Raw genomic sequence first — 22,252 nt, forward strand, 5'->3', positions numbered from 1 at the left:
GGGACGCTCTTATCAAGCACTGTGTATTTCCCTGGAAATGCAAATCTAGTTTTGATTGTATTCCCTGGTTTCCTGATTCTGATTTTTGATTCTGATTCAGATTTTTTCTGACTATTCCTTTGATTACTGATTCTGCACTGCGACGACCAACTAATACCGACCCTGCTTGTTGACTCCGACTTCATTGTGTTTTGTTAGTCCTGTCTGCGTTTTTGTGTTTCCACTTGTTCAGGTTAGGACTGTCGCCCAGTTATCTGTTGCAGCCTAGGGCAGCTGTGGTAAGTAGGCAGGGACATTGGGGTGGACGCCAGTTCATGTCCTTACCTGTTCATTGTCTTTAAGTACCTTCCTAACAGCTGCCATTGTTTCCATCATAAGCTGGCTGTTGTAGGCCCTTCTGGGGCCAAGAGTGCTTCGGGGCCCCCAGCTTAAAGTTTCTGTCTTATGCCCTGTGGGGTCACTTACACTGTGGTTAATGCGGACAAACCTGTTATGGGTATGGGGCAGGTAAAGGTCTTAATAAATGATATGCCTGTCTGTCGTTGGCCCTGTGAGTTCCCTGAGATCTCTACTACCACTGTGCAGCCGGTTATTGGGCTATTGCTGTCATGTACTGTGTGTTTTTGCCTTTCTGGGTTCACTTAAAGGAGTAGCCATCCCCCCCAAACCCCCCCCCCCCCCCCCACACACACACACACAAAAAAAAGCCACAGACACATACATAATATACTTACCATCCCCCGGTGACTATCGCCGTTCGAATCTCCTGCCATCTTCGGCCACCGTCTTCATTTCCAGGTCCAGGTGAAGTGAATGGAGGAGAAAAGGCTGCTGGTGCGCATGTCTCTGCTGGTGCAGCCTTTTCTCCCCCATTCACTTTAGCAGAAGACGCAGAGGAGAAAGGAGCCCAGGACCGCCCCCTGCCGTGACAACATTGACCCAAGATGGCGCCCAGGAGAGGAGGACGGGGTTTACAGTATTTTGGTAATGTATACTTTATTGAACTTCCGAGGGGGGGGGGGGAGGAGGGGAACAGGGCCAGACCACTTAATAACACACATTACAAATTTTAATAATTTTGTAATGTGTGTTTATCAAGCAGCAAAAGATAAACACCGCACTTCCCCTTTAAACTGCCTTTGCTGTTGACAGCTTTAACGCTGTCACATGTTGTCAAAGTTAATGCCCTGGCTGAGGATTGCCATTTTTCATACTCTCTGATTGTACACTTTTTTCCCCCAATATTACTGTCATTGTGAGCAACTTTGCACAAATCAATAGTACAATAGTACAATCAATAGGTTTTATTAGGCAAAAGAGATTCCTTTTCTACTGAGTGACAATGCCCAATACGTCTTATCTGTTGCAGAGAAGATGGCGTGAGCAAATTTACAATAGTTGTGAACCGCTTTGCTACGCTCAGCTGTTTACTCTGCTCCGGGTGCCACAGGTTTTAGAGACTGACAGAAAAAGAAAATAGATATTTTGTTTTGAAATACTATATTATACTATTATACTATCTATATTAACACCTTAACACCCAATGACGTACCTACGTTGTGGCACCGTAGAGAGGTGGTCTAGTGGAATAGATCACACTTCCTCCGATGCAGTCGTGGAGGGGGCGACCCATGTTTCTACCCAGGCCACTCCTCAGCATCGCAGTGATGCTCATCCCGGCTCTGTATGAGGACTTCCCTACACAGCTGTAAAGCCTAAATTCTGCAGTTTTCTTACCTTACTTTATAATAGATTTTTTGGTGCTTGGTCCAGTGAACAATGCTTTTTATTGTTGGTGAATTGTGCCACCTTGGCGGGCCTCACGACTACTGTGCTACTTTTCCCCACCCACATCACCACCGTAGGCCCCTTCGTTACGTAATCAGCACCTAGACATTATAATGGGCCGACCTACAGGGGGGTGGGGCCTAGTCCTGTAGACTGGCCCATTCCAATGGCCTCCGAGGGGCCAGTGCCTAGATGCCAGTGACATCACAGAGCTGGGTCTACGATGGCAATGTGGGTGCGGCGGAGTGGCACAGCAGTCATGAAGCCTTGCCCTGATGGCAAAATCCACCAATGATAAAAAATCATTTTTCATAGACCAAGCACCAATAAATCTATTATAAAGTAAATCATTTGCATATTGAGCGTGCAGATGATTAGGTGGACGTATTTCTGCTGTGGGACCAGCATCAGTAGCGGAACCAGCAGGATGGGGTAAGTATGGGGAGTCGTATCCAGGGGTTGGGTGGGTTTGGGGGGCTGTCCATGGGTTTGGGTGGCCGTCCAGGGGTGAGATCATGTAAAGAGCAGAAATTGAGCTTTACTTTTTTTTAACAAGTGTTTTTGTTATGCTTACACAGTGAATTCATGGTAGAGGAACATGAGCTACAAAAAGAGAAAATCCAGGAGGATTATAATGACAAGTACTGGGATCAACGGTACACCATTGTACAACAGCAGATTCCATCATTCCTTCAGAAGGTTGCAGACAAGATCCTTAGTACAGGTAACAGGAGGACAAAATTAAGAGGTTTTTTTTCCATTTTTAACACATATGTCCTGTTTTGTTGTAAACATATCTGCATATAAATTTATAGTAGTTTATTTGTAAAAGATAAACTTTTGTTCATTGCCAGGTAAATACCTTAATGTAGTTAGAGAATGTGGTCGTGATGTCACTTGTCCTGATGCCAAGGAAATAATTTACACACTCAAGGAACGTGCCTATGTTGAACAGATTGAGAAGGCGTATAGCTATGCCAGCAAAGTGCTTTTGGATTTTTTGATGGAAGAGAAGGAGTTGGTTGCTCATCTTCGGTATGTAAACATTAACACTTTATAATTTTTTTTTTCCAAAACCTTGTGTGCTACCAATAAAGCTTGCCCTCTAGCAGCCCCATAGACCTTTCTAAAGCTGGAGTGAGCATGCAAGAACCAAGCCATCCTTACTGTAAACAAATGAGAATATACTGCTGGACAAAAACAGTACATTTGTAAAAAAAAAAAATATTCAGCCTTTTTAAAATGGATTACTTACCTGTGCTCTTAATAAGTCATCTTAATCAAATTGTGTGTGTTGGGTGGTCTGAATGGAACAACAGTGCATTTCCCTGCACTTCTGCTACTTCACCTACATTAAACAGCGGTTATGTGTTTTTTTATCTCCACTACAAAGCGTAGGTCACTGCAGTAACAGGAGCAGTAAACCTTTAAGAATTCACACAAACACAGTAGCCACTTCAATCGGCCCTACAATCTATAATCGATGGCCCATCCAGAAAATGTTGTCATTATCTTGATTCCACCTTTACTGACTGCTGTTGACCAATAGACTGTCAACTTGTCACCAGACATGTTGACGTTCTGGTTCAACCGGTTCTTTCGGACCTGGACTTTTACCCGAACTTTTGCACAGACATGAACTCCATTGAAGTCAACAGTGAATTGAACTTTGGGCCCCAAAAATGGGTGTAGGAAGGGGTAGAGGGCTTGAAGTTCAACAAAAATGGCAATCGCAAAGCAATAGCCTTGGCAATAATGAGGTAGGGTAAGTATTTACAATAATAAGATAAAAGACATATAAAAGAAATAAAATTTAATTAGTGGAATAAATAATAAGAGATCACAGACGTCCAGGTGGAGAAGGAGGAACAGTAGGTTGCAGTGGCCATAGAGGCCAAGGAGAAGGCAATAGCCAACACTGCAGATTTGCACATAGCCTTGTTGATCAGACGGACCCACCCCTTTCAGAGAGCACACTTGTTGTAGGGCAGCTCAGCACCTCCAAGGCATAAAGAGCGAGTTCTGGCCATGTGTTCAATTTGAAAATTCAGAAATTCAGTGGGAAGGAGCCATCACTTAGCAGCATGACATATGTTGACACGTACTCATCCACCATGTACTTATAATTTATAAGTGGTGACCTCCTTCTCCATGGCCTCTTGCTCCCCCAAGCCTTCTCTGTCTGATAGGAATTCTGCCTCCACTAACTTTTTTTTTTTTTGTATTCCCTTTATTTTTTTCTCCCACTCTACTATTGATATTAAGGACGCAGTGTTATAGTAGTCGGGATCCAGTTGGGTGGCCACTCAGTAGTCAGAACTGGTGAGGATCCACCAGTGCTGACATTTTTTAGAAAGAGCAGCATATTATTGCTCTGATGAGCCAGGCTGTCTTTGATAAGAGGTGTCTGCAATGGTTCTCCTGCATCTTCCCAGCCACGCTCCACTGCCACCCGAGAGCTGCTCCGGGTGTCTTCCTGCTAAAAGCACACCTCCTTCTCCAAAACTGTCCGATGGCTAGAGCACAATAGACAGGTGGACTGACAACTGGGAGAATGAAATTTCTTCCTCATCTTCTTCTCCTTCCTCCTTTGCCACTATGACATCTTCCATCTTAGCCTAAAGTGTTTTTTCCAGCAAGCATAGGATAGGGATGTTAGCGCGGATGATGGAGTCCTCAGCACTGGTCATAATAGTGGAGTACTCAAAGCATTTCAAGATAGCACAAATGTCCCAGATAGTGGCCGACTCCATTAGTGTGAAGGGTTATTCTTTCGGGCTGTGACTCACCTGTACTTGCCGCAGCTCCACTTGCTCCACTATGGCTTGCTTCTGCTCGTAGACTCTGCAGCATATGCAAGAGTTTCAGCGCATGGATGCTTCACATATGAGGCAGTGGGTGGGCAGCCGAGCCCCGATGATGGTGATGATGGTTTTGGTGCTGCTACATCTTCCATTTGAAGGCAGACAGTTGGGCCTGTCACTCTGTGGGCTGAAGTAGAGGCCGAGACTACAGAAGCAGAAAAGGGAGCCTCAGAGACCCCAAATATATAACTGGCCTCTGACTTTTATCAGTGAATGCAATTGTGGTTCAACTTAAAGAAATCAGCTTTTTAATTTACGCTGTTCACCGTGCGGGGAACAATATTGTTATATTTTAATAGATCCAACAATTTTGCACGCTACAATATGTAATATGTTTATTTTTTTAAATATTTTTATTGGTATATTGGGAAAGGTGTTTCATATAAATATTTATTGTGGCAATTTTATAAAAAAAATTGTAAAACCCCTTCACAGTCTGGAACGTTTATATAAGCTCCTGCTGCACGGGGCATCTGCAGCAGTAATGTTTATAGCTGTATGGCTGACTTGAAGGGGTTAATAAAGATTTTCATATTTTTCTACTTTTGGAAGTAAATTTGTGATAATTCCTTTTGGGCATAGATATTCAGTGTAGGAGTAGCATTTCATGAAGGAATAACTTGTATTTGAATAGTGTATAAGTAATCCTGGTTCTTGGGTGTATAAGTGTGTAACACATCTAATTTTCATTTAAACTGTTCACCATGCAGAAACAAGATCATTATATTGGAATAGTTTGGACAATTTTTCATGCTACAATAAAATTTTGGGTTTTGTTTTTTACATTTTTATTTCTAAAATGGGAAAGGGGAGGTGATGTCAACTTTTATTCGGGGAGGAGTTTTGTAATATACCGTATTTATTTTTTTAGCCACAGAAAATGTGCTATAAAATCAGAGGTCATCTTATACGCCAGAAACAATGCTGCTTGGAAAACACCTGCAGGCCTGATTTAGGGAAGGGCAGGGTATGAGACAGAAGCCAGTATATGTTGGTCTCACAGCACGATCACACAGGACAGTGATAGTGCAGTGCAGCTACTCCTCCCCGTACAGGGATCCTATCGGTGCCCCCCCACCTCTCCTATCCCTTGCTGCAGGCTTCCTTCCGTTGATGACCGACAGGCTGAGCGGCTATGAGGACCTCATAAGAACTCCGGTGTGGTAAGAGGTAGGACAAGCCGGGGATAATAAGACAGCACGTGTGAATACCAGGGTGCAGGACACAAGTATGCTTCCTCTGTACTGCTGCAGGGATTCACATGTGCTGTCATATTATCCCCGGCTCGTCCTCCCTCTGATTCACACTGGAGTTCTCATCAAGTCTTCAGCGCCGCACAACCCGCACCTCCTTGACATACAGCGGGGAGAGGAGGAAGAGACATGCTCTTCCTCCTGTCCCCACCACGCTGTGGTCTGCACTGCAGGAGATGTGGGCTGCACGGCGCTGAAGACTTGATGAGAACTCCAGTGTGATTTAGAGGGAGGACGATTCGGGAGTAATATGACAGCACATCCCTGCAGCAGTACAGAGAAAAGATCATGCTAGTTCATCACACCGCTGTGCTACCCGCCCCGTACGCCCCACAACTATACTGCTTCCCAATGCAGGAGGGCTGCTACCGGGATTCTACACAGGTGTAGTGAAGACGAGTGTGTAGAGAGGCACAGAGTGTGTAGAGCCCCAGTAGCGGTCACCCTGCATTAGGAAGCAGTACAGCCGTGGCCAATACTGTGGGTTACATGCCCCCTTCTGCTAAGCACACCATGCCTGACCTGTGATCCTCCTTTTCTGCCTCTCAGATCCTGCCCATGCACACCTGCATGCGCTGCTTCGCTGCAATACTCAGCCAGGCCAGACTGGTTAGAGGCCAAATCCGCTCTCTAGGCACAGCACCACTCCACATCCCTTTATGTGGTCACCACATACGGTGGAGGGAGCTTAAGAACGTCCGTGGCCGCATCCCTTCAATAGGCAGTGACCGTATTAAGGGACCAATTTTTATTTGGTGTGCATTGGAAGAGGGGTAGTCTTATATGGCAAGTATATCCCAAACTCTATATTTTAACTGTAAAAGTGGGGGTCATCTTAAAAGTCAGAAAATACGGTATATGCTTTTCTTTTTTAAAGAGATGTAAGATCGGTAAGAATCCTCTGGCTGTTCTCATTGGTCATTGACAGGTCAGTGTCACTGACATTGAACTGCACAAGCTTTGTATGTAGCCATATGGCCTATGTGAAGGGGTAATTTCTAATTTGTGTTCATGACTAGCTTCCTTACAAGCAGAACATTTGAGATTTTTTTCATAAAGTTGCACTGTATGCACCAACTTACCATTAATTATATTTACCTCTAATAGAAAGTAGAATATGTCACCAAAAGCAATCTTTGAACCACTAAGATGGGTAAAAGCATTCTAAAATTACGACATAAAGTGACACATTTCTCTCATATCTATTTTTAACATTTCTGATAAAAGGTCCATCAAACATTATTTCCTCATGGATCAAGGAGACTTCTTTGTCCATTTCATGGACCTCACAGAGGAAGAACTGAAGAAAACAGTAGAAGATATCATCCCAACCAGACTGGAAGCTTTGTTAGAACTAGCTTTACGAATGAGTACTGCAAATACAGATCCTTTTAAGGATGATCTAAAGGTACTGAAACATATTGAGGGATACATGGATTCATTTTTATTTCAGCTGTGATATGTGTAAGCATTCATAAATGACTGTACCTTACCTATGCTTACATATGTTTACGAAGTGAAGTGCTTTGTTCCTATCTGCATTCTGCTCCTCAGGCTGTGGGCTTTAAAGTCTGTTCCGCTCCATGACGCTCCTCTCTAGGTGCTGGGAAAAGATGGATCCAGTCCTGGGGAACTTCTCCTAGTTTGCCAAGACTGGATCCATCTTTTCTCAGCACCTGGGGAGGAGCGGAGCAGACTTCAAAGCCAGCAGCCCGATGAGCAGACTGTAGATAGGAATGAAGCAATTTACTTTGTTCCTGCTGTAAATTCTCTCATCTTTACTTACTAGACTAGTTTTAAAGAATGTACTCTTTTATTACTTATGTAACCTAAATTACCTAAATTATAATATCATGATTTAAGCCCTGACAATAGGAAGCTGGCTCTAGGTGCAAAAAAAAAAAAAAAAGTTGTCTGCTACTCCTGGGTTAGGAGTAACCCCGGGCCAACCACATCGGCATATCGTCTCCCAAGGGGTCTGAGGATCTTATCTCGGTACCTAATGGCCGTCAGGCTACCTCTGGCGACCACATGGAGAGCAGATCACCAGAGTCTGTCGCGTCTGTCACGTGCTCAGTGTGAACTATCTTTGATCTGTGAAGAGCACAGGGCACCAGTGTCTAATCTGCTAATCTTGGTGTTCCCTGGCAAATGCCAAGCGTCCTGTACAGTGTTGGGCTGTAAGCACAACCCCCATCTGTTGACATTGGGCCCTCATACCATCCTCATGGAGTCGGTTTTTCACAGTTTGAGCAGACACATGGATATTAGTGGCCTGCTGGAGGTCATTTTGCAGGGCTCTGGCAGTGCTCCTCCTGTTCCTCCTTGCACAACGGCGGAGGTAGCAGTCCTGCTGCTGGCTTGTTACCCTCCTACGGTCTCTTCCACGTCTCCTGCTGTATTGGCTGGTCTCCTGGTAGCACCTCCAGCCTCTGGACACTATGCTGACAGACACAGCTAACCTTCTTGCCACAGCTCGCATTCATGTGCCATCCTGGATGAGCTGCACTACCTGAATACCTTCTGTGTGTTGTAGACTCCGCCTCATGTTATCTCTATGGGCTAGAGTAATGACACAATGCAAAAGTGACAACAAAAAACAGTCAAAAGGGATGAGAACAGAGAAATGGTCTGTGGTAACTACCTGCAGAATCTTTCCTTTATAGGGGTTGTCCTGCTGTTTGCATATAATTTCTACCTGTTAAATGTTCTATTTGCACAAAAGCAGGAGAAATTGATATACCCTAAGTGTTGCTTCATAACTGGATATGGTGATTTCATAAAGGTGCAATTGACTTGGAGTTATATTGTGTTGTTTAATGCTGCGTTAACACGGAAAGATTATCGTGCCGATTTGCACGATAATGATCAAAGTCGAACGATAATCGTACGTGTAAACGCAGCGAACGATCGAACGTTCGCAAAAAATTGGTAGATCGTTCCGTGTAAACAGTCGTTCACCGATTTTTACCTATGTGCAAGATAGGCTTAAGCGATCGCGAAACTAATTTTCCGTACGATATATCGTTCCGTCTAAACGCTGATCGTTATTAAAAAAACATTACTTCTAAATCGTTAATCGTACGATCGGGCGAATTATCGTTCCATGTAAACGCAGCATACGTGTTCCCTTTATTTTTTTGAGCAGTGTATGTGGGCCTGCTTAATTTATCAGTGATGTCTTGCTATTAATTGGAGCCATGTGCATTGGTGTGATGGCGTCATCCTGGATCTCCACCCGACTGTATTTGTAGATTTGTGCACCAACTTTTTCTTTTTTTTTTTCTTTTTAATACCTAGAGACAGCCTCTTAGATGTAGGATCTTTTCCTTAGTGCTGTTCCCCCAATGCATCAATCCAGAAAATGCTTTTAAGGTCATGTAACATGCAAACATGTAATTATTTAATATCCTTTCAGTATTTTCCTTATGATTTGGTATTTTGCTTTTTTCCCCTTAAGATTGAGCTTATGCCTCATGACCTCATCACACAGCTTCTACGTGTTCTTGCCATTGAAACGCAACAGGAAAAAGCCTTAGTTAATGCTGATCCAACAGAGCTGGCACTGAGTGGATTAGAAGCTTTCTCCTTTGATTACATCGTTAAATGGCCTCTTTCGCTCATAATTAACAGGTAGGCTATGCTACCTCTATTTTTTATTTTTAATTCTCATTTTATTAAAGGGAACCAATCACTGCCAAAATGCTTATGAAGGTATACATAAAGTGTAGTGAGGCCCCCAACACTGATACCACACATATAATGGACCTATCTGTTTTTCTCATAACCCCCAAAAATTTGAAAATGCATCACATGCCGTATGCAAATTACACGCAGCTGGCCTCTCTGGGCGTAATTGTCCGTGAAGGAGGACTGCCCACAAGTTCACATTCAGGTGTTTTGTGAAAAGCAGATAGGAGTCAGTTACATATATACAAGAGTTCATACTGTTCTTAATTAGCCACTCATGACCGTCCGTAACTAATGTAACATGGCCATCCCTTATACAAACACAACAAACCATTTGCTACAAAGCCGTATAAAATCAATATTTTTATTATTTGCTTCAAATAACATTTACTGTATTAAAATTAGAACAAAGAAGCAATCCTCAAACAAGATACAGTATACAAGGGCAGTGGGTATAATGTCCATAGTGAGAATGCGGGTCATCTTTGAATCCAAAAATGGGATATCCAGATTCCGTTCCCACATCAGGTATGAAGGACCTCAGTACCTGTACAGAGGGTTTCAAAGGAGGGGAGTGAGTGGTTAAAGAGGGAGGGCAGTGGTAAGAAGGAGAAAAAAATTGGGGAGTTGGAGGCTCAACAGAAGCCTTAAAGCGACTCTGTACACACAATTTGACACCCCCCCCCCCCCCCCAAACCGCTTGTACTTTAAGATAGATGCTTTTAATCCAAGATATGTCCTGGGGTCTGTTTGGCAGGTGATGCAGTTATTGTCCTAAAAAACAACTTTTAAACTTGAAGCCCTCTGCCAAACGTCCGTGGCCAAACGTCCGTGTCTATGCATTAGGCTGGCACAACCTCTCTGTCCCTCTTCCCCGCCCTCCTCATTATTAGGAGTGCTCCAGGCAGATTTTCTCCTATTCCTCAGCTGTGTGAATCCTGAACATGGGCTAGATCATTAAGGCACCTGTGCAATGTTCAGACAGGAGAAAATGTTCAAGGGGCATTCCTAATGATGAAGAGGGTGGGGAGCAGGGACGGAGGGGTGGTGCAAAGTTAGGGCACAGATATTCTAGGCCACGGCCACTTGGCATGGGGCTGCAAGTTTAAAACTTGTTTTTTTGGAATATTACTGCATCACCTGCCGAACGGACCCCAGGACAGATCTCGGATCAAAAGCAGCTATCTGAAGCGTTTTTTTGGGGGGGTCAGATTGTGGGTACAGAGTCGCTTTAAGGACAAGGCAACGTGTCAATTACTTAGGGGCCATTCCATCCAAACTGAATCTTTCTAGTTTTTTTACAGCTAATTAAAAAAAATGCAATTTAACCACAAAAGTTATAAATATACATTAAGACTCCTAATGTATATTTATAACTTTAGTGTTTAAATTGCACTTTTACTAGGTTTAACTAGGTGTTACGAAAGGTTCAGTTTGGATAGTATGGCCCTTAGGGCAGAGGAACACAGCCAGGAACCATTTGGTCTGCAACCATATTATCTGCAATATACCATTCCAGGAAGACTTGGTCATCCTGCCCGGGAGGAAGAAATGGGAAGGGTAGGGGTGAAGGTGGCCCTGAGGGAGGAAGGTATCACATAGTTGAAGAGTTGCAATGATAGTAGAGTGCATGAAACCTAGAGCAGGTGAGAACCATGGGGCTAATGTGAGAGAAGGGGAAGGAGGCAGATTTCAAGGAGACCCACAGTTTAGATGAGGAATGCATATGCCAGTCTATTATGCCGATGAGATGCTGCGTAGTATAGTCGAATGTTTGGCAGACTGATTCCACCTGATATCTTGGTGTTGTAGAGAGCGGATTTGGCCAATCAGGCTGGTTTATGCAATCAAATGAATCTGGTGAGAAAGGAGGAGCAGAAGGCAATAGGTATGTGGATTAGGAGATAGGGAGGATGTTCATTTTAAAAATTGCACATCTTCTCATGTAATGGTGCCTTTGTGCCAGAGCCGATATGCTCGCACCCTCCTTTGTTGCCACGGATTGGGATAAAGAATCTTAATACATTAAAGAACCCAGTTGGCTGGTGACAGTGGCTCCAGTCTTGATCAAGGACATCACACCTGGGAAGACATTTGTGCCAGCCACCAAGCGAAGACTAGTCCTTTCCTGGGGGCACAATTACAAGCTTGCGGACCACTATGAAGTCCAGAAGACGCTTTACCTATTCTTGGCACACATTTTCGCTTGCACAACCTGCTGCTTCATATTGTCTTGGAAAGAGGAGTCTGGTTCACTTCCAGATTTCTGGTGGGCGCTCTGCTCACTACTTGAGGTCAGCCTGGACTACTCTCAGGATACCAATTAAAAAAAAAAGTTGGGAGCTCAAGCCAGTATCAAATAGTGGGGTGTAACCAAGTATCCAACATTGTATTTTGTTGGCACCCACAGCTACCACTTCCTGTCCCTGCATCTACTTAGGTTTTCTGCCAACAGAAACAGTTCGCCTCAGGTGACAGTTTGGCTCTCTTCCAGGAATATTTAGATGAGAGTAGCTAGTTATTAGTTTGCTCCGTGGCACTTAGTCTTCTCTTCCTCATGTGTCCCAAAGCTGAAACGGTTGAGTACCACATTGGGTCTACGCTTGCGGTCTTAAAATTATGTTGATCGCACAAGTTGTGTTGTGTCAAGCCTTCCAGGTATGCAGGAAGCCAGCCTGGTCCAAATGGATTATATTTTAAAGCATAGTGTTAAGGTGAGAGGCCAGTATTTTGCTAAATAATTTAGTGAACCTTTATAAGAGAAATAGGGTGGTAATTTTGACCTTATCCCTCTCTAGGGATAACTGTTATGTGGGCTCTTAAAGAGTCCCAAGGCAATGTAGAGCTCTGAGTAAGGGAGTTGTAAGCAGTACTGAAGTGGTCTTGTAAAGAGAGAAGGAATGTTTTTACTAGGGTAGGGATAATACATCTAGACCAGGTTATTGTGAGGATATGATCTCCCAGGAAGTTCTGTGGACATAAAAGGACATTCTAACAGGGCCGGGACAAAGAGTAGGCAGGGGTAGGCGATGTCCTAGGGTGCCAAACGTCAGGGGGCGCAGTCTGGATGGGTAAGTAATTTATTTACTTACCCATCCATCCTGCCCCCCACTCGCCCGCCCTGCACTGTAACTATGAAGCGCTCGTAACGAGCGGTCATAGATACATACAGCAGCACTGACAGGTATGAACATGGTGAGACCTCTAGTTCTCCTATATACAGGTCCTGCAGTGATATACAGTGTGTGTGTATATATATATATATATATATATATATATATATATATTTCCCCCTCAACATGAAAGCACCACGGAGAGAGGGACCCTGCCCCCTGGGATAGGAAACCTGAAGTATAAAAGGATTAGGCCCTCCTCTCAACCTCAGTGTGGTTTCCTGTCCCTACGGGAAGCCTGGAGTTGGGAGGCTTGGTGTAGGTCTCCTTAGGATTAGATGGGCCGGGGTTCTTCTCACCTGCTGAGGCTTTCCGGTGGGATAGCCGGAGGAGGACTTTAGGAGGTGCCGGTGTAGCACCGTTTAAGCCCGACTTCACCACACATACCGCATTCAGGAGGCGGTGGGGCCGGACCGGAACCCTCAGAGTTTGCCAGTGGCAGCCGCGAGGTTTTTTCCTTTTGCAGGGGACTGACCGCAGACCGAGGCAGGATCCGTCCGGAGCGTGCGTTCCACGCTGTATTCCACTTCCGGTCCGGCGCGGGACTTCCGTTGACGTCGCATGGTTATGTGGCGGGGGGTTCCGCGGCGCACAGGATATGACGTAGGACGCCGGATAAAGCTAGCCATGCGCAGTGGTGAGGTCAGCCGGCAGACTCCCAGCTGATACAGCCATGAGTTCCAGCAGCGAGGCAAGGAAGGATTCATCTGGTGCTCCTGCCTCTTCCCGGGTACTGATTCTCTTCTCCCCTGGTAGGGGTGGTAGGATGTTGACATACTGCAGGCCTTAAGCCTAAAATTTTTTTATTTTTTTTTCATTTCATGTGTAGGAATCTTCCAGAAAGTCTAAGACTCCCCATAAACATAAAGAATGTAGAGTTTGTAAAGGACGACTTAGTTCAAGCTATGAAAAACGAACTTGTGAGGACTGTATTAATAAATTAGTGGCTGCTCAGCTGCCCTATTTAGAGTCTATCCTATCATCAGTTAAAGACAAGATTACGGGAATGCAAAGTTCTTCTGGGAGCACTCCTACTGCGACTCCAGTATGTACCCCGGGGCCATCTCATGGGGTTTCCACCGTTTCCATTCCTGACCCTGAGGAAGGGGCAGCCAATGAGGAGGATGCAGAAGAGGCTGAGGAATCTGACACGGATATTGGGATCAAATCTTTATTTTCTTTAGATGATGTATGTACCCTGGTTAAGGAAGTTCGCTCCACAATGAACATTGAGGACCCTAGGGAGCCTAAGTCCATACAGGACATAATGTTTGGTGGTTTGGAAGAAAAAAAGAGGAAGGTCTTTCCTGTACATAAAAATGTGTCAGCCCTTATACAAAGGGAATGGAACAGGCCGGGGAAGAAAGGATTCGTACCTCGGGCGGTTAAGAGAAAATACCCTTTTTGACGAGTCAGAAAATCCAGCTTGGGATAGAGCTCCAAAGATTGATGTTTCCATTTCTAAGATATCATGCAAGGATTCATTACCCTTTGACGACATAGGAGTACTCAAGGAACCCATGGACAAGAAGGCAGAGGGCTTCCTTAAAAAAACCTGGGAGGCAGCAACAGGTGGTTTTAAACCTAGCATTGCAGGTACTTGCGTAGCAAGATCAATGATGGTCTGGCTCTCCCAGTTGGAGGAAGATCTCCAGTCGGACAATTTCAAAGATAAATTTACGACAGCATTGCCTCTCCTTAACCTCTTAAGGACATATGACGTACCGGTACGTCATATGTCCGCACTTGCACTTCAAAGCGGGGCCGCGTGGCGGCCCCGCTTTGAAGTGCCGCGATCCCGGGTGCCGCGAGTAGCCCGGGACCGCTGCTATTAGCGGGCACGGTCTGATCGCCGTGCCCGCTAATTAGCTAATCGGAGGCAGCTGTCAAAGTTGACAGCTGCCTCCGATTACCGGAGGCAACGTTTCCCTGGGGTCTAGTGGGGGAGATCGCTCCTCCGGGACCTTGTCCCGGAGGAGCGATCTCCGTTACTGATGCCGGCCGGGGACGCGTCCAAGATGGCGCCGTCCTCGGCTCGGCACTCGTTCGTTTTCGGCTGCAGCAGCCGAAAGCAAACGAGTGCCGATCTCATGGATCTCTGCAGCATATCTATGCTGCAGAGATCTCAATGAGAGATCCAAGTGTATATACTAGAAGTCCCCCAGGGGGGCTTCTAGTATATGGTTAAAAAAAATAAATAAAGTGTTGTTAATAGTAAAAAGCCCCCTCCCCTAATAAAAGTCTGAATCACCCCCCTTTTCCCAGGTTTTAAATAAAAGTAAACAAATAAATAAATAAATAAACATGTTTGGTATCGCCGCGTGCGTAATCGCCCGAACTATTAATTAATCACATTCCTGATCTCGTACAGTAAACGGCGTCAGCGCAAAAAAATCCCAAAGTGCAAAATTGCGCATTTTTGGACGCATCAAATCCAGAAAAAATGAAATAAAAAGCGATCAAAAAGACGTATATGGGCAATCAAGGTACCGATAGAAAGATCACATCATGGCGCAAAAAATGACACCTCGCACAGCCCCATAGACCAAAGGATAAAAGCGCTATAAGCCTGGGAATGGAGCGATTTTAAGGAACGTATATTGGTTAACAACGGTTTGAATTTTTTACAGGCCATCAGATACAATATAAGTTATACATGTTATATATCGTTTTAATCGTAACAACTTGAGGAACATGCATAACAAGTCAGTTTTACCCCAGGGCGAATGGCGTAAAAACACATTTCCCCCAAATAAAAGAAATGCGTTTTTTTTTTCAATTTCACCACACTTTGAATTTTTTTCTGGTTTCGCAGTGTACTTTATGCAAAAATTCAGCCTGTAATTGCAAAGTACAATTAGTGACGCAAAAAATAAGGGCGCATGTGGGTTTCTAGGTGGAAAAATGCAAGTGCTATGACCTTTTAAACACAAGGAGGAAAAACCGAAAAAGTTAAAATGGGCCACGTCCTTAACCCCTTAGCGAACCATGACGTATCTAATACGTCATGGCGCCGCGGGGGGTGTTCAGAGCGGGGTCCCGCCGGGACCCCGCTCTGAACAGCGCTGATCCCGGCTGACACGTGCAGCCGGGCAGTGCCTCTGTTAGCCGGCGCGGGTCCCGTTGCCGCGCCGGCTAATTAAGCACTTCAATGCAGCTGTTAAACCTGACAGCTGCATTGAAGGGCTTCAGACATCACATCCCTGGTGTCTAGTGGGTCGGATCTCCCCCCCACGATGCGATCACGGGGGGGAGATCCGTTCTTCTGGCCGTGCCGGGCCTCAGCGTCGGAATGACGCTGATCCCGGCTCGGCAATAGATTGCTATGGCCTGCAGCAGGCCATAGCAATCTATGACCGATCTCATGGATCTTTGCTGTGTATATACACAGCATTGATCTCTATGAGAGATCATTGCTGTGTATATACAAGCCCCCCAGGGGGGCTTCTAGTCCATGTAAAAAAAAAGTAAAAAAGTGTTTTTATTAATAAAAAATCCCCTCCCCTAATAAAAGTCCAAATCACCCCCCTTTTCCCATTTTATAAATATAAATAAATAAACATATTTAGTATCGCCGCGCGCGTAATCGCCCGAACTATTAATTAATCACATTCCTGATCTCGCACGGTAAACGGCGTAAGCGCAAAAAAATTCCAAAGTGCAAAATTGCGCATTTTTGGTCGCATCAAATCCAGAAAAAATGTAATAAAAAGCGATCAAAAAGTCGTATATGCGCAATCAAGGTACCGGTAGAAAGAACGCATCATGGCGCAAAAACTGACACCTCACACAGCCCCATAGACCAAAGTATAAAAGCGCTATAAGCCTGGGAATGGAGCGATTTTAAGTGACATATATTTGTTAACAATGGTTTGAATTTTTTACAGGCCATCCGATACAATATAAGTTATACATGTTATATATCATAGTAATCGTAACGACTTGAGGAACATGCATAACAAGTCAGTTTTACCATAGGGCGAACGGCGTAAATGCAAATCTCCCCGAAATCAAAACAAATTCGTTTTTTTTTTCAATTTGACAGCGCAAATGATTTTTTTCCGGTTTCACAACATATTTTATGGAAAAATTATGCCTGTAATTGCAAAGTACAATTGGTTTCGCAAAAAATAAGCACTCATATAAGTCTCTAGGTGAAAAAATGCAAGCGCTATGGACTTTTAAACATAAAATGGAAAAAGCAAAAGCGCAAAAACGAAAATTGGCTTGGACCTTAAGGGGTTAAAGGGTTAAAAAATCTGCATCTTTTCTGGCTGACGCTTCTACCGATGCACTCAGATTTTCTGCTCGCTCGGCAGCCCAATCCAACTCGGCTCGTAGAGCCTTGTGGCTAAAGAATTGGTCGAGTGATGCAGTTGCTAAGGCAAAATTATGCACCATTCCCTGTGAGGGAGAATATATATTTGGATCGTTTCTAGAGGACTTACTTGCTAAAGCCGCGGATAGGAAGAAGGGATTTCCTATCTCCTACCAATCAAAACGATTCCAGTCCTTTCGTGGACAAGGAAAGGAAAAGTTTCAGAGAAGGAACACAGACAAGTCTACTCGAGGCAGAGGCTACAACAGGGCCAAAGGATATATGTTCTCCCAGAAGTCCAATCCTTCCAAGAAATCCTCTACACAATGACGCCAGGCCACGAGTGGGAGGCAGGTTGCGTCATTTCACACAAGAATGGGAGAAAATCTGCGGCAGCACTTGGGTGCTGCGGTCTATTCAAGATGGCGTACGCTTAGATTTTGTATCCCGACCTCCCACTCGGTTCGTCATAACCAAAGGACGTCAAGAATCTTTAAAAACAGAAGTCAGGTCTCTCCTGGAAAAGAATGTGCTTGTTTCGGTACCAGAATCGGAGAAAAGTCAGGGTTTCTACTCCACCTTGTTTCTGGTGAAAAGTCGGACGAAAGCTACAGGGTCATCATAAATCTCAAACCCTTAAATCAGTATCTACGGTATCAGAGATTCAAAATGGAGACCATAAAGAGTACAGTAAACTTGCTCTTTCCAGGTTGTTTCATGGCTTCAATAGATCTCAAGGATGCCTACCTACACGTCCCGATCCACAGAGACTTTCAAAGATACCTGAGGCTGGCGATCTGGATCGACGACTCCCTGGTCCACCTACAGTTCCAGGCACTGCCCTTTGGCATCTCCATCGCTCCTCGAGTCTTCACCAAAATAGTGGCGGAAATGGCAGCCCACATAAGGGAAGAAGGCATCTTTATATCATATTTAGACGATTTTCTGTTAGTAGCAGAAACAGAGGAAAAACTTCTGATAATGTTGGAAAGAACACTGTCCATCCTAAAAAAGCTCGGCTGGATTGTAAATTTCGAGAAATCCTCTCTGATTCCAGAAAACAAAAAGCTCTTTCTGGGGATCACTCTGGACTCATTGACCCAAAGGTCGTTCCTGCCCAAAGAGAAGATAGAGAAACTACAGACCCGGTGACATCTATAAGGAAGGAACACAACCTTTTGAGTCTGTCAGCAGTCCATCTGAAGGGGGTTCTGAATATAAGAGCAGATTTTCTCAGCAGACATCAGCTTCTACAGGGGGAATGGCGCCTGAATCCTTCTGTCTTTCAGATTATCACAGATCTTTGGGGGAGACCGGTCATAGACCCGTTCGCAACCAGGGTAAACAGACAGGTGAGACAGTTTCTTTCCTTGTCCCCAGCGGACCGGCCCCTAGGTGTAGACGCTCTAAGTCAGGCCTGGGAGTGGAGTCTAATGTACGCCTTTCCTCCACTGGCCTTAATTCCCCGGGTGCTAAAAAAGATCAGGCAGGAGAAAGCTCGAGTGATTCTCATAGCTCCCTTTTGGCCTCGCAGAGCCTGGTTCTCAGGTCTCAGATCAATGTCAGTGACAGACCCTTGGGTCTTACCGGACCGTCTGGATTTACTCAGGGACCGATTTTTCATCAAGATACGAAGCAGCTTCACCTGACGGCCTGGCTTTTGAAAGGCTAATTCTTAAAAGTCATGGACTCTCGGACAAGGTCATATCTACCTTACAGCGGAGCAGGAAGCCTGTAACTTTAAAGATCTATTTTAGAATATGGAAGGCATATTTTTCCTTTTTGGGAACTAAAAAGATTGATCTTTATTCTCCTAACATAGCGCAGATCCTAGACTTCCTACAGAAGGGTTTAGGAAAGGGCCTGAAGCCAGCTACCTTAAAGGTACACGCCTCGGCCTTAGGAGCCTTATATAACCAACAAATTGCTACTCATCCTTGGGTGGTCAGATTCTTTAGAGCAACAGCTAGACTCTCGCCAAGATTATCACCATAAGTTCCTCCTTGGGATCTTAGCCTAGTCTTGAAAAGTCTAACAGATGCCCCTTTTGAGCCTTTGTCTAATATATCCTTAAAAAATCTTACATTAAAGACCGCCTTCCTGGTAGCAGTGACATCAGCCAGACGGGTGGGGGAGTTAGCAAGCCTTTCATGCAGTGAACCATACACTAAGGTTTTGTCTGATAGAATCATTTTCAAACCAGATCCTGCTTTCTTGCCTAAGGTGGTGTCAGAGTTTCATTGCTGTCAGGAGATAGTGTTACCCTCTTTCTGTGACAAACCAGCCAATGAGAAAGAGAGTGAGTTCCATTGTCTAGATGTAAGACGTTCTGTACTGCAGTACTTAGAGGTAACAAAGCAGTTTAGAAGGTCTAGATCTCTATTTGTGCAGTTTTCAGGAACCAATAAGGGGTGTAAGGCTAGTAGTAGTTCTATAGCCAGATGGATAAGGCAGGCTATTTGCTCTTCTTACTCTTCTGCTGGTCTTTCTCCTCCCCTTAGGCTCAGAGCCCATTCCACCTGAGCTGTTGCTACCTCTTGGGCGGAAAGAAGTGATGCTTCCATCTCTCAGATCTGCCTCACCGCACACTTTTTTCCGGCACTATAGGTTGGATCTTTCTGATTCCTCTGGTGTTGCCTTTGGGCGTAAGGTCTTACAGGCTATAGTCCCTCCCTAATCTTTCTTTCATCTCTGGTATTCTCTCCGTGGTGCTGTCATGTTGAGGGGGGAAACAGGAGTCCTGCAGTGATTACAGTGTGTGTGTGTGTGTGTGTGTGTGTATTATATATAACAGGAGTTACTCACCGGGTAATGATGTTTCCTCGAGTACATGACAGCACCATTACTACCCACCCTATTTGGTTCTTTCACGGTGTTTCACTTGGGTGTGCAGAAAAAAAAGAAAAAAAAAAGTAGTAGTATAGTTGGTGATGGTTCTTTTAAAGATTAAACAATCCTGATACTAATCATGGCTCTCTCCGGTCTCTGGAATACTCACTGAGGTTGAGAGGAGGGCCTAATCCTTTTATACTTCAAGTTTCCTGTCCCAGGGGGCGGGGTCCCTCTCTCCGTGGTGCTGTCATGTACTCGAGGAAACATCATTACCCGGTGAGTAACTCCTGTTATATATAATATACACACACACACACACTGTAATCACTGCAGGACCTGTATATAGGAGAACAACTAGAGGTCTCTCCATGTTCATATGAGATATATATATATACACACACACACACACACACACACACACACACACACACACACACACACACACACTTACATACATACATACATACACACACACACACACATATATATATATATATATATATATATATATATATATAAAATCTCAAATGAACATGGAGAGACCTCTAGTTCTCCTATATACAGGTCCTGCAGTCATATACAGTGTGTGTATGTATATATATGTATATATATATATATATATATATACTGTATATCACTGCAGGACCTATATATAGGAGAACTAGACTGGGTCTGACTCCTCCAGAGTCCTGACTACCACAGATATCAGGAGATACAGGAGGAGAAAGATATGCAGCTGCCGCATGTTTCTTTTGCTGCAAATCTTTCCTCGCCTGTTTCTCCATGATTTTCTCCTTAAAGGGGCCCGCCGAGGCTCTGTCGCCCAAGGGCCCACAAAAAGCTGGAGCCGGCCCTGGTCAGAGGTGTGTGGGTGCACTGTTAAGTGATGTTCTGCAGGGTCAGGGGTGCGTGGGTGCACTGTTAAGTGATGTTCTGCAGGGTCAGGAATGTGTGGGTGTGATGTTCTTCAGGGTCCGTGTGTGTGGGTGCAATGTTATGCGATGTTCTGCAGGGTCAGGGGTGTGTGGGTGCACTGTTAGGCGATGTTCTGCAGGGTCAGGCGTGTGGGTGCACTGTTATGCGATTTTCTGCAGGGTCAGGCGTGTGTGGGTGCACTGTTATGTGATGTTCTGCAGGGTCAGAGGTGTGTGGATGCACTGTTATGAGATTGGGAGAGTGGCCTCTTGTGACCACAGGCAAAACGCTGCCTGCAGCCACAAGAGTGCGGGGAACAGTAGACGCGCCCCAGGTGAGTATTGTTGTTTTTTTATTTGGTTAGGTTGTTTTGGAGGATTACTGCTATATGGGAAGGGTTAGGGAGCACACAGGGGGGCTATATACTACTAGGTTCAGCACACAGGGGGGCTATATATAACTTGGGGAGCACACAGGGGGGCTATATATAACTGGGGAAGCACACGGGGTCTATATATAACTGGGGAGCACACAAGGGGTCTATATATAACTGGGGGGCAGCACACAGGGGGTCTATATATAACTGGGGGCAGCACACAGGGGGTCTATATATAACTGGGGGAGCACACAGGGGGTCTATATATAACTGGGGGAGCACACAGGGGGTCTATATATAACTGGGGGAGCACACAGGGTCTATACATAACTGGGGGAAACACAGGGAGTCAATATATAACTGGGGCAGCACACAGTGGGTCTATATATAACTGTGGCAGCACACAGGGATCTATATACTACTGGGGGCTGCACACAGGGGGTTTATATACTACTGGGGGCAGCATACAGGGGGTCTATATACTACTGGGGGCAGCACACAGCAGTCTATACTATATTGGGGCTGCACAGAGGGGCCTTACTACTATACTGGGGCACAGGGACACCTTAAAACTATGGGAGCACAGGGGGATGTAACTACTATATAGGGGCACATATATAGGGTGGTAACTACTGTATGTGTTGGAGCCTAAAATGTTCCTCTGGCAGATTCTGGAGGGAGGGGAGGGAGGGATTCAGGGGAGACATCATGGTGGCCCAGGCTGGATGGAGAGAAAAAAAAAGTGACTCTATTCAGAGAAGACGCCCCCTGTGAGTCACTGGATGTAACTGCGCTCTGTTATAGACTTGTAGTCATAGGGGTCAAGGTGTGGCGGTATTATGTAATGGTATCATTAGTGATATCTTCCTGTTTTGTTCAGTGCAGTTTTCATGTAATATGTAATCACTGTATGGTGGTAGGAGTGTTATGAGGCAAGTACAGTATGTATTGGGGATCTTAATACAGTGTGGGGGCACTTTCAGGGCATTATACTGTGTGATGAGCACCAATTCTGATAACGCTAAGTTCAAAAGGGGGGGGGG

At 44.9% G+C, this 22,252-nt stretch overlaps 1 protein-coding gene across 7 annotated transcripts in view; it reads left to right on the forward strand.

Annotated features, from left to right (window-relative positions):
* TUBGCP2 (tubulin gamma complex component 2) overlaps positions 1–22,252 on the forward strand; it is a 273,496-nt gene that overhangs the window by 198,154 nt on the left and 53,090 nt on the right. For all 7 annotated transcript variants that reach the window (XM_069980752.1, XM_069980751.1, XM_069980755.1 and 4 more), the window contains 4 exons: positions 2,367–2,512; positions 2,643–2,823; positions 7,133–7,313; positions 9,366–9,538. In XM_069980752.1, the coding sequence (XP_069836853.1) occupies positions 2,367–2,512; positions 2,643–2,823; positions 7,133–7,313; positions 9,366–9,538 (681 nt within the window). The remainder of the gene's footprint in view (positions 1–2,366; positions 2,513–2,642; positions 2,824–7,132; positions 7,314–9,365; positions 9,539–22,252) is intronic.

The sequence above is a fragment of the Dendropsophus ebraccatus genome, chromosome 8 (assembly GCF_027789765.1).
Source record: "Dendropsophus ebraccatus isolate aDenEbr1 chromosome 8, aDenEbr1.pat, whole genome shotgun sequence".
Classification (NCBI taxonomy): domain Eukaryota; kingdom Metazoa; phylum Chordata; class Amphibia; order Anura; family Hylidae; genus Dendropsophus; species Dendropsophus ebraccatus.